The following is a 13,718-nucleotide window of genomic DNA, read 5'->3' as shown; positions in this document are numbered from 1 at the left end:
CTTAAGTCTTTGCAGAATCAACAATTTTGACTCCCCTAACTAAATATCAATCACAGTTTAGGAAATTTTTAAAATCTTTTCTACCAGAATTACTGGTAACACTTGCAAAAATATTAATTTTTAATTCACACTTTATTATTTATGCTGCATGTATTTTTGTTTTTATATTTCACTCATCTTGGCTAGTGAAAGACAATTCTTTTGCTGCTAGTCCATAGTCTCGTAGTAAAGTTCTATAATGGGTTGCAAGCTCGGAAGGAATAGATTTTGCTTCTGTACGAACACTTGAATTGAAATTTGGCACCCATAAAAAGTAATGAGCACATCTCTATCAGGTTTTATAGAAAACCTTTTCTTTTGGGATACTGAAGTGTTCAGGCCAAGAGTAATAAGTTAGAGTATCTCTACACTGCAGTGTAAGCCCGTGCTTGGGTCTGGACTCAAGCCTAACTCCCCTTATGTCTACCTTTAATTGTGCTAACCCAAGGCTCAAACTTGGGGTCCAGGCCCCTGGAGGGTCTGAGCTCTAGTTAAGCTGGGACCCAGAGTACGAGCCCTATTGCTTTGCAGTGTAGATGCAGCCCTGCTTGACTCGGGTCCTGGGAGTCAGCCAGAAGTATCCCACAGTTCCATGAGCCAACTTCCTTAGTCCTCTCTCTCTCCCCCAACAATCTGCAGTTCAATCTGTTAAAAATGGAAGCCACCCGCTCTTTGCAAAAGGAGCAGCTCAGGTCTGTGTTAACCCATTCTCTTCTGATCACTGAGCTGCAAGTGCACTATCAGAGAGCCCCCTTGGTTTGCAATGGAGTGTGAACTTATCAAGACTTTTATAAAGCAAGCTTTGTCCTGATGATAACAGGCAGAATAGGCAGTACAGTTTTCCCACAGTGCACCATGGTCCTAAGGCTAAAGTGGCCACATGTGGGGGGTGGGCATTAGGGACTCTGGGATATGGTTACTTTGACTCAGGTCTACGCACTGCAGTGCGGATGCCAGAGCCCTAGGTTTGAGCAAGGGTTAGAAACCCTTTATGTAGAACCTTTATGTAGGTTTAAAATACCATGTAGACGCTCAAGCCCAGGATTCCCTAACACTGGTCTGTTGACTCGAGTTCCACTAACCCAAGGCTTATATTACAATGTAGACATACCCTTAATGTCCAAGCACCTGTCTTGTGCACCAGTCGAAGGTGGCCTTTAGTTTTGGGTCCTGGTTCATCAAAGCACTTCAGCAAATTATAATTGGAACTAGCATGTACTTAATTTCAAGCACTTGCTTAAATGCTTTGCAGAGTTAGGGCCCTGGTGAAGAACAGGGTGCTGGAGAGCAGCAACAGAAGTGTTTTCAAAGGGTAGTGCTAGACTTTTGAGAACTTCAGGAAACTGCTTATTCAGTGGCTTAGCTTGGTTCACATTGACCAGGCAACCTGTGTGTAAATATTAGCAGATCATTCAAACAAACAAAAACCTTCAAAAACTGTTTGAGTGTTAACTGCACCTTTGTTTATATATAAATCTCCCTTCAGTCAGATGTAATTGAAGATTTGTCATCAATATACCATTTATCTGCATATAAACTTTATTTGGTTTTGTTTTTTTACTTAATATACTGAAAATGAATATTTAAACAGTTGAGATTCAGAAATTTGAAGGTCAACAGATTCTTTAGCATACAAAGGCCTAATTTACCATGTATGAATCAGCTCATTATACAACTGGTGGTTGAGAGACACTTCGATTTCTAGTGGGTCCAGTTTATTCTGGTCATCCTGATATCAACCCTAGTCAACTTCATTTAAGAAGGCTGCAAAGCCTTAAGTATCTTATTCTTTAATATATGTATTGTGGTAGTGACTAGTGGCTCTACTGAGGTCTAAGCCTCCCCCCCCCCCCTCCCATCTTAGGCACTGTACAACACTTAGCAAGAAACAGTTTCTGTCTCCAAGAGCTTACAAACTAGACAGATAAGAAAAAGGGTGGGAGGGACTATTCTGAGTTCTTTGGTGTGGCATTCACCTGCCATAATGCATGAGATAGTCCTTACTCTTCCTGCAGTTCTCTGCCTCCATTCAGTTCCAACATCTGCAGCAAATGAGGCGGGGATCCTACAAACGGCCTCATTGACTAAGCAACTCTGATTCATTCCCTGAGCATTGTCTATCCTGTGTGTTGAATGAGGCAGGGGTACTGTACGAACAGTATGTGATCATGTAATTCAAGTCTTTTATCATCATGCATGTGCACAAGAGGGATGAATTAAGGTTGTGTGCGCAACCTTAATTTTTCAAGTTCTTTTGGCTTTGCAAGCTAATTAATGTTCTGTTAACTTAGCTTTTTAATCCTTTCCTACAATTTTGAAAACAGCTGTTATGGATTTTAACTATGTGAGGGAGTCCTGGTCAATATTATCTTCCTCTTATAATGAGAAAATTGATGCTCTGAAAGGTTTAAATGAATTTGCCCAGGTTCTCAGTCACACCTTGCTCTCAAATCCTATTTTCAAGTGTCAACTATAAAGCCATAAAAGATGCTGAAGTATGTTTTAATCTAGAGAAAATATTTGTATAATGCTTACTTTTATTTCTTTAGGACATAGGTGGAGGTTGGTTGGAAGGAAAAAACAGCAAAGGAGAGAGGGGACTTGTTCCAACAGATTATGTTGAAGTAAGAGACCACAATATAACAATACAGACAAACTTGCTAAAGCAGATTCCATGCTTTTATTTGTTTATTTATTTTAATATTGGAAACCTTCATTTAATTCTCTAGACTGAAGCCCTGATGAAAGATGGCAGTACTTAATTCCACTAAAAATCATTTGTATTAATAGTTTAGACCAGTGGTTTTTAACCTGGGGTTGCACGCACCCCCTGAGGGTGCGAGATACCCTTTCCAGGGGTGTGAGTCATGCCAGTTTTTTATAGAAGGTAAATCCTCAAAAACACAAATTAAGCACAGGCACGTAAGTACAACTACTTTGTTTAATCAAACCTATGTATTTATTAACATTATACTTTTTTTAACAGTTACTGTAATATACAAACAAAAAATGTATCTAGGTTTAAAGAACTGACCTACTTCAACAATTTTTGATAAGGGGTGCAGACTGGTTAGAAGGTTAAGAACCACTGGTTTAGAAGGTCAGAGTAAACACGTGTCTGCATACCATATAATACTATTAAAAAAAAAAAAAAAAAAAAAAAAAAGTCAAGTGATCATATCATACTTACTGCCTGTTCTAAGGATAGAGAGTCGATATAGTAACTTCTGGTAAATGCTGACTTTTCAGTGCTGCCTAGTGTACTGTATCTCCTTTAGAGAAAGGAGAAGTTATACGTAGTGGAGATTGCTAATCTGTAAAATGTTAATTTCACTGACAAACTGTCACTGGTAGTTCACAAGAGAACCAAAAATAATATGCACATCCTGTTCCAGAATAATTGAACAAGTACAAGAATGAGGATTTATTTAAAAAAAAAAAAAATCTGCTTCTGGTGTAGGCTTTCTTTTTTCATAAATTATGTAGTGATGCAACTAACAGGTCATTGCCTGTTACATGGCCATACAAAAATAGACTTCTTCCTGTCCTCTTCCAGTCCCCATAAAACAATGGGCCATACTTGTTGTTAATACCCAAATTTGATATATTGTTGAATGCAGGAAGTGTAAACAATGCTCTGGATTGTTAATTTAGAGCTGATTCTATTGTCTGCTGTTAAAGATGGAATTGTATCAATTCATTTTTTAAATCCTTTAATTTCAGTAGTTCTGTTGACCCTGAGAATAGTTGAAGTAACAGCATGTAAAATGATATCTTATTTCCTATAAGAATGACAGATGTCTTAAAACAGCTTTGTCTATTTTCAGATTCTAACTGAAAGTGCAAAAGATGGATTTCCTTGTGGCAATTCAGTAGCTGACCAAGCCTTTTTTGATTCCCTCTCCTCAAGTACAGCTCAGATCAACTCAGCTGCTAAAAACAATAACCAGGTACATCGTCAGTTTCTTTTTGGCACTGTAAGCATAGTAGGTTCTATTGACAATGCTGCTTATGCTCTTAAGTTGCACTGTACAATATTTGTACAGTAAAACCTCCATTACGAACACATTGGGAATGAAGGTTGTTTGTAACTCTGATATGTTTGTAACTGAACAAATTGTTATGGTGGTTCTTTCAGAAGTTTACAACTGAACATTGACTTAATACAGCTTTGAAACTTTACTATGCAGAAGAAAAATTGGGGGAGGGATAGCTCAGTGGTTTGAGCATTGGCCTGCTAAACCCAGGGTTGTGAGTTCAATCCTTGAGGGGGCCACTTAAGGATCTGGGGCAAAATCAGTACTTGGTCCTGCTAGTGAAGGCAGGGGGCTGGACTCAATAACCTTTCAAGGTCCCTTCCAGTTCTAGGAGATAGGATATGTCCATTAATTTAATTTAAAATGCTGCTTTCCCTGTATTTTTAAGTAGTTTATATTTAACACAGTAGTGTACTGTATTTGCTTTCTTCTTTTTTTTTTTTGGTCTCTGCTGCTGCCTGATTGTGTACTTCCGGTTCCAAATGAGGTGTGTGGTTGCATGGTCAGTTTGTAACTCTGGTGTTCATAACTCTGAGTTTCTACTGTAAGTCCTCACAAAAAGCATGGAAAAGGCAATTGTGATGGAAGTATCTTAAATTTTGCTGAAGATTAAAAATCAGCTCATTTGTTCATCTTGTGTAATTTTAGAAATGCTGCTGCTGGAAAAACTAGCATAATTCTAACATAAATTAGAAATAAGAAAATACGCAATTATTTTTTTTGTTTTCCCTGCATAAAGCAAAATCTTAGAAATCTGTGAACTAAACAAAACCTCCTACCTATATTTTCCTCTTTTGTACCCTGATGTTGTCAGAATGTACACCTCCACTAATTTTGGTTATTAGCAGCATCTGCTTGTAGAATTGCAACTTCTAAGATCTGATATTCTGACCTGTATAAAAGAACTCTACCTTCTTTTCTACTTTTCCGTAGAGTGCCATGCAAGTTTGACATTGTAGAAATATTATACATTATTATCAAAATAACTTTTTTCAGTACTCAGCAATAAAGGTTTTCTTTTTACTTGGCACATCTTGATCCGGTATTTGCTGTTCGTTTACTATGACTTTATAGCAGGTCAGTTCAGGACTTAAAAAGGCCACTCAGAGCGTGCCATTTTGTGAGTAGGAAACTAGCTACCTTCTCTTATGGCTGCAAAATAACCTTCCATAGGTGAACCAATGCAGTGCTGTCTTCCTGAGTCTGTGGACAGATGACTCAGTGCTTCTGCTGCTAGCAGCAGAGTGAAACTCACAAGACCCTGCTCTGTTTCACTGCTGCTTTTGATAATCCTGTGGACTTCAGTGAAACTGACATTAGTCTTGTCGATTTTACTCATCTGCTGCATGGAAAAACTGTGAACAGTGATTATGGAGTTTTGTGGGAAGATTTCTCAGGATGTGGGGAGGGAGAGGTGGGAAGAGGGGGTCAGCTATTCGTTCCCTTCCTTTCCAAAGTCAGGAGGCTCTCAGGGTATATGGAGAATGAAAAGAGTAAGATCCTCCCCCTTTCCACAGCCAGAGTAGGTGGAATTTCAAATTTATCAGGCTACTGCTATCTGGAGGTCAACGTTGTTGTTATTATTATTATTTATTATTTATGTGTATTACCTCAGCACTTAAGAGTCCAAGTCATAGAAACAGAACGAAAGGACTGCATTCAGCGGCATCATTTGCAGCAGTTAAGGGGGAGGGGCTGATCTTCTTCTTACCTGGGCACTGTCCTCGACCTTACAAGTGGGGCATATCCCCCTGGTCATTTGATTAGCCTTTGGCTAGTAAGTTTTAGGTAATCTCATATGGATCTACAAACTGTGCCCTTTCACATGTTGAAATCTCAGTAATAGTTCAATTTTTTGAAGTCCAGAGGTCAACAGCCAAATACACTATTCTTTCCAGCAGTGCAGTGCAGAAGTCTTACGTGTTGGAAAGAAAATAGCTTACTTATCAAAACAGTTGTAGAGGCACATCCAATTCATGGAACACTCCAAAAAGAGCTGGTAGTTTTCTGAATGTACCTAATTTACGTGCATTGCAAGACTCTGTAAAATGAATGGAGATTTTTTACAACTCTGTGCTAGGATTCTTTTGCTTTGTAATATGTATTGGTCTCCCCAGCATTTTCAACATCTGTATGAAGCCATCAGGGGTAGTCTGCACTGCAGTCAAAGCCCAGGATCTGTTGGACTCATCCTTGGTTTAGAATTTCTGGAATCGTCTGAGCATGGGTGTGAGACCTGTCTACACTGCACTACACAGACCTGAGTCAATCCAGCCTGTCTCTGGCTTCCTAGTGCCATCCCCAGCTGTAGCTGTTTTAGTCGTTGGTTCGGGGGGCACTGTGGGGAAAACTTGACTAGTACTTCACAGCCTGCCAACACGTCCTGCCAAGGCGTCTTTTGGGTCTGTGCACACCTAGCAACTGGAACCAGCAATGAGGAGGAGTCATCATTTGAAGAACTTGTTTAGCCTGGACTTTCATTCCTGTTTCAGGAAATGGGCAGAACATCCATGAGATGCTAGTGTATGTTTTGGTGGCGTTTTCTGTCCTTCCCAAGGCACATGCCAGAGGAGGATGATACAGACGTGGCAGACTCGAACTAGCTGATGCTGCTCACAACTCTTGGTATAGTCACTGATGCTCCCTGTGCAGACTGGTACTTCTAGAGCACAACCACAAGCACAGACTGGTGGCATCACATCGTCATGCAGACATCAGATGACCAGCATTGGGTCCAGAACTCCCATATGAAGAAAGTTACATTTCTGGAGTTTTGTGAGTAGCTTACTTTGATCCTCCAGCATCACAACACACACACACGAGGGTGACTATGCAGGTCCAGAAGCGAGTTGTTATAACTGTCTGGAAGCTGGCTACCCTTGATTGTTACCATTGCTAACTAGTTTTGTGTTGGAAAATCAACTGTCAATAAAGTGGAGACTGAGGTTTTTGAGGCAATGGGATGTGTGATTTTGCCAGAGGTGGTGGGGTAATTGCTGGTTTTGAGAATGGGGTTTCCAGACTGTGGTGGGGCTGTTGAGGGGACTCGTGCCCATAATTTGCCTTCCTGAAGGAGCACATGAGTACATTAACAATGGAATAGGACCCTTTGTGGTTATACAGGCCTTTGTGGACCACAGAAGCTGATTTATAGATGACAATGTGGGCTGCATTGGAAAAGTTTATGATGCTAGGATTTTCTGCTAAGTGGGAGTCTACCTTCATGGATGCGGCAGGGACACTATTCCCATTAAAAGACATTGTCAGAATTGGAGTAACTGTCTCCACTGTTGTTCTAATGGACCCTGCATACCACATTTTGCCTTGGCTTCTGAAATGGTTGTGTTATGGACTTTATTTTATTACTAGTTTTGGTGTTGGCTTATTACTGGTGTTTTCGTGTTGTAATGGTAGCTTGCCTGTCTAGCAATGCTTTAATATCTAAGGCCCTACTTGAATTGCAGGATGATTGTCAAAAATTGCAACTGAGTTGTGGACAAGCCATGGAAAATTGCAGAAAAGTAATAATGGACCTTATTACTGGAAATAATAAAAGTCCATTGTTATTTTTCTGTGTTTCTGTTGTTGGCAGCCCAGGGCTGAGAGCAGCCACCCAGGGCTCCCATTATCAAAATCGCGGTGGAAGCATAATATTGTGGAATTTGCAATATTGCAAGTTAAGTAGAGGCTTATTAATATCTTTTTTTGGTAGTATAGCAATGTTCACAAATAAAGGCTTTTATTTTAAAAGTGTATTACCATCATTGCATCACATCATATGATGTGCATTTCGAAGAATAAAGATAATCGTCATAAGGTATAACTAGAAAGTAGTAGCCAAACAATTTCTCAATACATCTGTTCAGATCAATCCATAATGAAAACCCAGAATTCATGTCCTACAAACCACTGCCCCTCCCTCCCATGTTTATAAGCTGTCATCTCATCCACAATTAAAGACAATCACACGAACACCCCATTCGTCGTGTACAGCAAGTACTTCAGTTACAGTAAAACGTGATGTGCAAATACATAAATATACTATTCTTCCTCTTCCATTGGTCCATGCAAGTCCATAATGTGGGTGCATAAAGCGTCCCTGATTCTGTTGCCTGGGTGCATCCTGCTCCAGCTGTGACAGGCACACTTTCTGTCTGAGTGTGCCAGTTCAGCAGTCCATTACTGTCAGAGGTACATTTCGGAGAAAATGACTAACCTTTTGAATTCACAAAGATTGTGAGGAGCACAGCAAGCCACAGTAATGCAGACAGCACTGATGACACTGGCATCCAAATGGTTCTATAAACTGCCAGCGGGATTTCAGTCTGCCAAATGCACATTCGGCCACCATTCTACTCCTACTGAGAATGTAATTGGACCTTCCTTTCTCAGAACCGCTTAGATTAGCCAAACCCATGCAAGATTTAAAGCAGGGATTCTCAATCTGGGGGTCGGGACCCCTCAGGGGGTCACGTGGTTATTACATGGGGGTCTTAAGCGGTCAGCCTCTACCCCAAACCCCGCTTCACCTCCAGCATTTATAACAGTGTTAAATATAAAAAAGTGTGTTTTAATTTATAAGGGGGGGGTCATATTCAGAGGCTTGCTGTGTGAAAGGGATAACCAGTACAAAAGTTTGAGAACCACTGATTTAGAAGATGCTATTGGGAAGAGGAAAATACTTCAAAGAACTTGCCTTTTTTTGTAACATTGTCCACTACCTAGGACCTCAGATTATTAAATGTGTCTACAGCCTTGGAGTTCCTTTTTCAGAGATGTTTAGAATTTAAGGCCAAAAAGGACAATTAGATCATCTAGTCTGACTTCCTATATATCATAGACCATTAAATTGTACCTAGTTACCCCATTACTGAGCCCAACCTGATTCACGCATATCTTTCAGAAAGGCATCCAGTCTTGATTTGTATATAGTGAGATTAAAAAATCAACCATTTCCCTTGGTAGTTAGTTCCCGTAGCTAATCACTCTCACTTTTATAAATTTGCATCTAATTTTTACTTTGACTTTGGCTTCAGCTTCCGGCTATTAGTTCTTGTTATGCCCTTTCTCCACTAGATTAAAGAGCCCTGTAGTACTCTGTTTTCTCCCCAGGTATTTATATACTATAATCAAATCACCTCTCAATCTTTAGCTTTAAAAAAAAAAAAAAAAAAAAAAAAAAAAAAAACAGACTGAGCTCTTTAAGTCTCTCATTGTAAGGCATTTTCTCCAGCCATCAAATCGTTTTCGGGACTTTCTTCTGTATACTCTCGGATTTCTCAATATCCTTTGTAAAATATGGCCACCAGAACTGTGTACAGTTGTCTAATATCAGTCTCACCAATGCTCTATAACCTCCCTAATCCTATTAACTACGTCCCTGCTTATACATCCAAGGATCATATTAGCCCTCTTTGGCAGAGCATCCCACTCTGAGCTTCTGTTGAGTTGCTAAGGTAGTATGACGCCTAAATCCTTTTCAGAGTGGCTGCTGTCCAGTCTCCCAGTCTGTTGGTTTGGTCTGCATTCTTTATTGCTAGATGCATAACATTGCATGTGGTTGTATTACAATGCATATTATTTGAAAGCACTTCCCTTATCAAGTGATCCAGATTGTTCTGGATGACTGCTCTGATCTCTTCGCTATTTACCGTTCTGCCAGTCCTTGTGTCATCCATAAGTTTTATCAGCAATAATTTTATATTTACTTCCAGACCTGTGATGAAAATGTTGAATAGCATCTGTCCTGCAACAACCCCTTGTGAGACCCCATTAGAAATACCCCCGTTTGATACCTCACTGACAACTACTTTTGAGACCTGTCAGCCAGTTCTTAATCCATTACTTATGGTCTTCATTGATACTATATAGTGCTAAATTTTAATCAGAATGTTGTGCAGGTCTGTCTATTTTGTCTTGATGATAACTTTTATCAACCAAACTCTTGTAATCTCATCAAATAATGAAATCAGGTTTGTTTTGTAAGATCTCCTCCATAAAACAATGTTGACTGGCATTAATTACATCCCTATCCTTTAGTTCTTTATCAATTGAATTTATCAGCTTTTCCATTATTCTGCCTAGGATTGATGTCAGGCTTCTGCACTCCTCTGTGCTATTGGATGCCAAATCACCATTGTGGCAAAACAGGCCACTTCTATCTATGACTTGTCAGAAGACGGAGCTTCTTCCTATAAGGCATAGACCTGGCTATGGCAGTCCATGCATTCATGACCAACCTACTTGATTTTTTGCAACTCCTGTGTTCCAGTGAAGACACAGATGCTCTGAAAATGCACCAACTTCTCCAAAATGCAACCATCACTCAGCCACATGGGTTACCCCATTGCCTTGGTGCTCCACTCCATGTGCAGCCTTCTTATTCCATGCAGAGTTCATTCACGTTTCCTGATACTCAGAGCCTTCCAGGGGATTGGCCCAGCTACCTGAGAGGTCATCTGTCTCTCTGCGGTATAACTTCCCATGATAATTATGTTCCACAAGAACAATCACACTATTTAAAATTGTAGGATTTTAATTGAACATTAGTATAAATAGTATATGTGGAAGCAACAGAATCTCTGTTCTTGTGTTTTCCGTTTTAAGTTGAGCGAGACAGTACTGCTTGTACTGCCTTCCCCTAAACTGTTTACCTGACGACACACTGATGAAGAAGAAATGCATCAGATGGTTCCAGGCCTAATTTAAAATTAAAAAAGCCTTGTGGCTTTGAATATTTCTGTTCTCTCAAAAGAGTATCTAATAAATATTAATACCCCATTCCCCTAAATGGAATGATTCTTATAAGTAAAGTGCTAACAGTTTTGTTTGGCTCTATATAAGACGCAAGTACGGACAATTCCTACTCTGTAAACCTTGCAATATAAACAAGACAGATGTGGAATAAATAGTAAGCTCTGACGGGTGGATGACTTAGCATATTTTAAAGAGGTGCTATTGACTTGTGGGCAGACTGGAAGAAGGTTGTCTGGGGGGCCTGAACAGCCAGAACATTCAATGCATATGGAGCATTTGGAAGAAGGTATGGAGATGGTGGTGGGGAAAACAGACAAATGGGACATTGATGCTGGCAGTATTGGTAGAGCAAAAGGGAGGTTGTTGTGCCTATACAGTTTTTTAAGAGTTGATACAGAGTGGTGCACTGAATAACCAACAATAGCATTCTTAAATACACCTCTACCTCGATATAACGTTGTCCTCGAGAGCCAAAAAATCTTACATAGGTGAAACTGCGTTATATTGTACTTGCTTTGATCCGCCGGAGTGCGCAGCGCGCGCCCCCCCCCCCTTAAACCTAAGTGCCTATGTTTTGCTTTTATTACTACTGTATTCAATGAAACACTTCCCTTCATTAAACATTAGGCCACATAAAATAACATTAGGGTTACCATATTTCAGCAAGCAAAAAAGAGGACGGGAGGAGCCCCGCCCCTGTCCTGCCCTAGCCCCGCCCCTGCCCCCCCACTCCCCGCCCCCCCAGAACTCCCAACCCTCCCTGCTCCTTGTCCCCTGACAGCCCCCCCCCCAGAACTACCGACCCATCTAAACCCCTCTGCTCCCTGTCCCCTGACTGCTCCGATCCCTCTCCCCACTCCTGCCCCCTTACAGCCCCCCCCGAACTCCCAAACACCCCCCCCTGCTTCTTGTCCCCTGACTGCCCCCTCCTGGGACCCCTGCTCCTAACTGCCCTCCAGAACCCCACCCCCTATTTATGTACAGGCGTGACTACCTGCCCTTTCCTGGTTATTATACGCGGCCAATCCGCATCCACATCCAGTAGTTAAAAAAAAAATAAACTAATCATTTAAATTGGAATTTCATCCATTAATAAGTATTTATTATATAGTTAAAACCATTCTATTGAAGGACAGATATTAAATAACACTAAATATGTTAATGTTCAAAACAATATTAAAAATTTGAAAATTTAGAGCATGGAAACCAAAATAGCTAAAATTTAGTTTAAGCCTCCCTGTTCCTTGTCCCCTAACTGCCCCCTCCTAAGACCCCCCGCCCCAAACTGCCCCCTAGGACCCTATCCCCTGCCTGTATCCTGACTGCCCAAAACCTTCTCCACCCCCCTCCAAAAAGCCCCCCCCGAACTCCCGACCCCCCCCGTCTCTTGACTGCCCCCTCCAAAATCTCCCTGCCCCCTGGCCCCCTTACCCTGCCACTCAGAACATGGTGTTGGGCTCTGTGCAGAGCAGGACACGTGGCTGTGCTCCCCAGCACAACACACAACCCGGTCCCTGCCCCTGCACAGTGCTGCCGGAGTGGGGCACTGGGCTGCAGGGGAGGAGGAGCTGCCGAGGCCCGATGCAAACGGCCCGGCAGACCGGCCGGCTCAGAATGCAGGGAGGGAGGGGGGGGAGGGAGGAGGAGCTCTACAGCTGCGCCGGAGTCCAGCCTGGCAAGCTGCAGGGGGAAGGGCTCTGGCTGCCAGAGCCCCATGTGAGCGGCTGACTTTCCTGCAGCCCTCCCAGCCGCTCGCTCACTCTGCTCTGCATGGGGGGGGAAAATCCCGGACATTTTTAGTGATTTACAAATTCCCCCCCGGACGCTATTTTTAACACAAAAAGGAGGACATGTCCGGGTAAATCCGGACGAATGGTAATCCTAAATAACATGCACATATGTCGTGTAGAACCATCTAACATACAGATAGCTGTGGAGTCAAACGGACATTGGTATGTTATGAATATCAACTTCAGTTCCAATAGGGAAGAATTTTTTGTATGGTTTAATCTGTAAGTGCCCTGTTAGGTAGGTAGCTATACTTCCATGGAGCTCACTCTTTCAAGTCTTTTTATTAAAAAATGGAGAATGCTAGTTTAGATCTGACCAACAACTGGGCTCAACACATTTAAGGAGACAAATGATATTTGAATACAAACTAGAGTATGTGATAGTCAAGTATCTCTTTTTATTTAAAAAATATTGTTTAAACTGATTAGCTCATACCTAAGAAATTGTTTTGAAATTCTCAAATGAGCATGCGCTCAGGGCTTGAAGAATTTCCAACATATACTTCTACGAAAAGCTGAATCTCAATATTCTCCTGTCCCATCCTAACTAGTCATAGATATTTAGTTTCCATTTACGCATCTTCATTTCCCCAGTAAATCAATCATGTCCCTCAGATGATCTGCTAATGATGTTTCCCTGCTCCATTAATGCTGACTCCAAATCACTTCTGCTTTTGAAAATCATTCCTCGCTTCTCCCCCCGTTGCCCCCTCCCTCCAAAAATAAAAGTTCTACTCCTTGCTCTGGCTCTCCCGGCACACAGGAGAGCCTTGGTTTCACATCTCCTCCTCAACCTGGGACCTCTGCTCCCCTCTCCCCCCTCCCATCCCATGAAAAGAACAGCAACCCAGCACCTGCTCTGCTCTGTCTTTGCCCTTTCACATCCTGTGAAAACGGTAGTGTCTTCAGCTGCTTTACACTCTCCTGGAAAAAGAATTAGCATTGCCTAAGCTATTATTCCATTCCTTCCTGTCATCACCCCCGGAGGAGAGCTTTAGTGCCCAGAAACATTTGGTGCTTTCCACACACCACTTGTGCCAACTCTCATGATTTTATGGATGTATCATGGTATTTGTTTTTCTTTAAAGCTTTAGCT

The 13,718-nt window shown here is 41.5% G+C and overlaps 1 protein-coding gene across 2 annotated transcripts in view; it reads left to right on the top strand.

The window, feature by feature from the left end:
- SNX9 (sorting nexin 9) overlaps window positions 1–13,718 on the top strand; it is a 111,752-nt gene that overhangs the window by 30,582 nt on the left and 67,452 nt on the right. For both annotated transcript variants that reach the window (XM_054023756.1, XM_054023757.1), the window contains exons 3-4: window positions 2,589–2,663; window positions 3,867–3,989. In XM_054023756.1, the coding sequence (XP_053879731.1) occupies window positions 2,589–2,663; window positions 3,867–3,989 (198 nt within the window). The remainder of the gene's footprint in view (window positions 1–2,588; window positions 2,664–3,866; window positions 3,990–13,718) is intronic.

The sequence above is a fragment of the Malaclemys terrapin genome, chromosome 3 (genome assembly GCF_027887155.1).
Source record: "Malaclemys terrapin pileata isolate rMalTer1 chromosome 3, rMalTer1.hap1, whole genome shotgun sequence".
Classification (NCBI taxonomy): domain Eukaryota; kingdom Metazoa; phylum Chordata; order Testudines; family Emydidae; genus Malaclemys; species Malaclemys terrapin.
The sequence above is the reverse complement of the archived record's forward strand: the minus strand, read 5'-3'. Positions and strand labels throughout refer to the sequence as shown.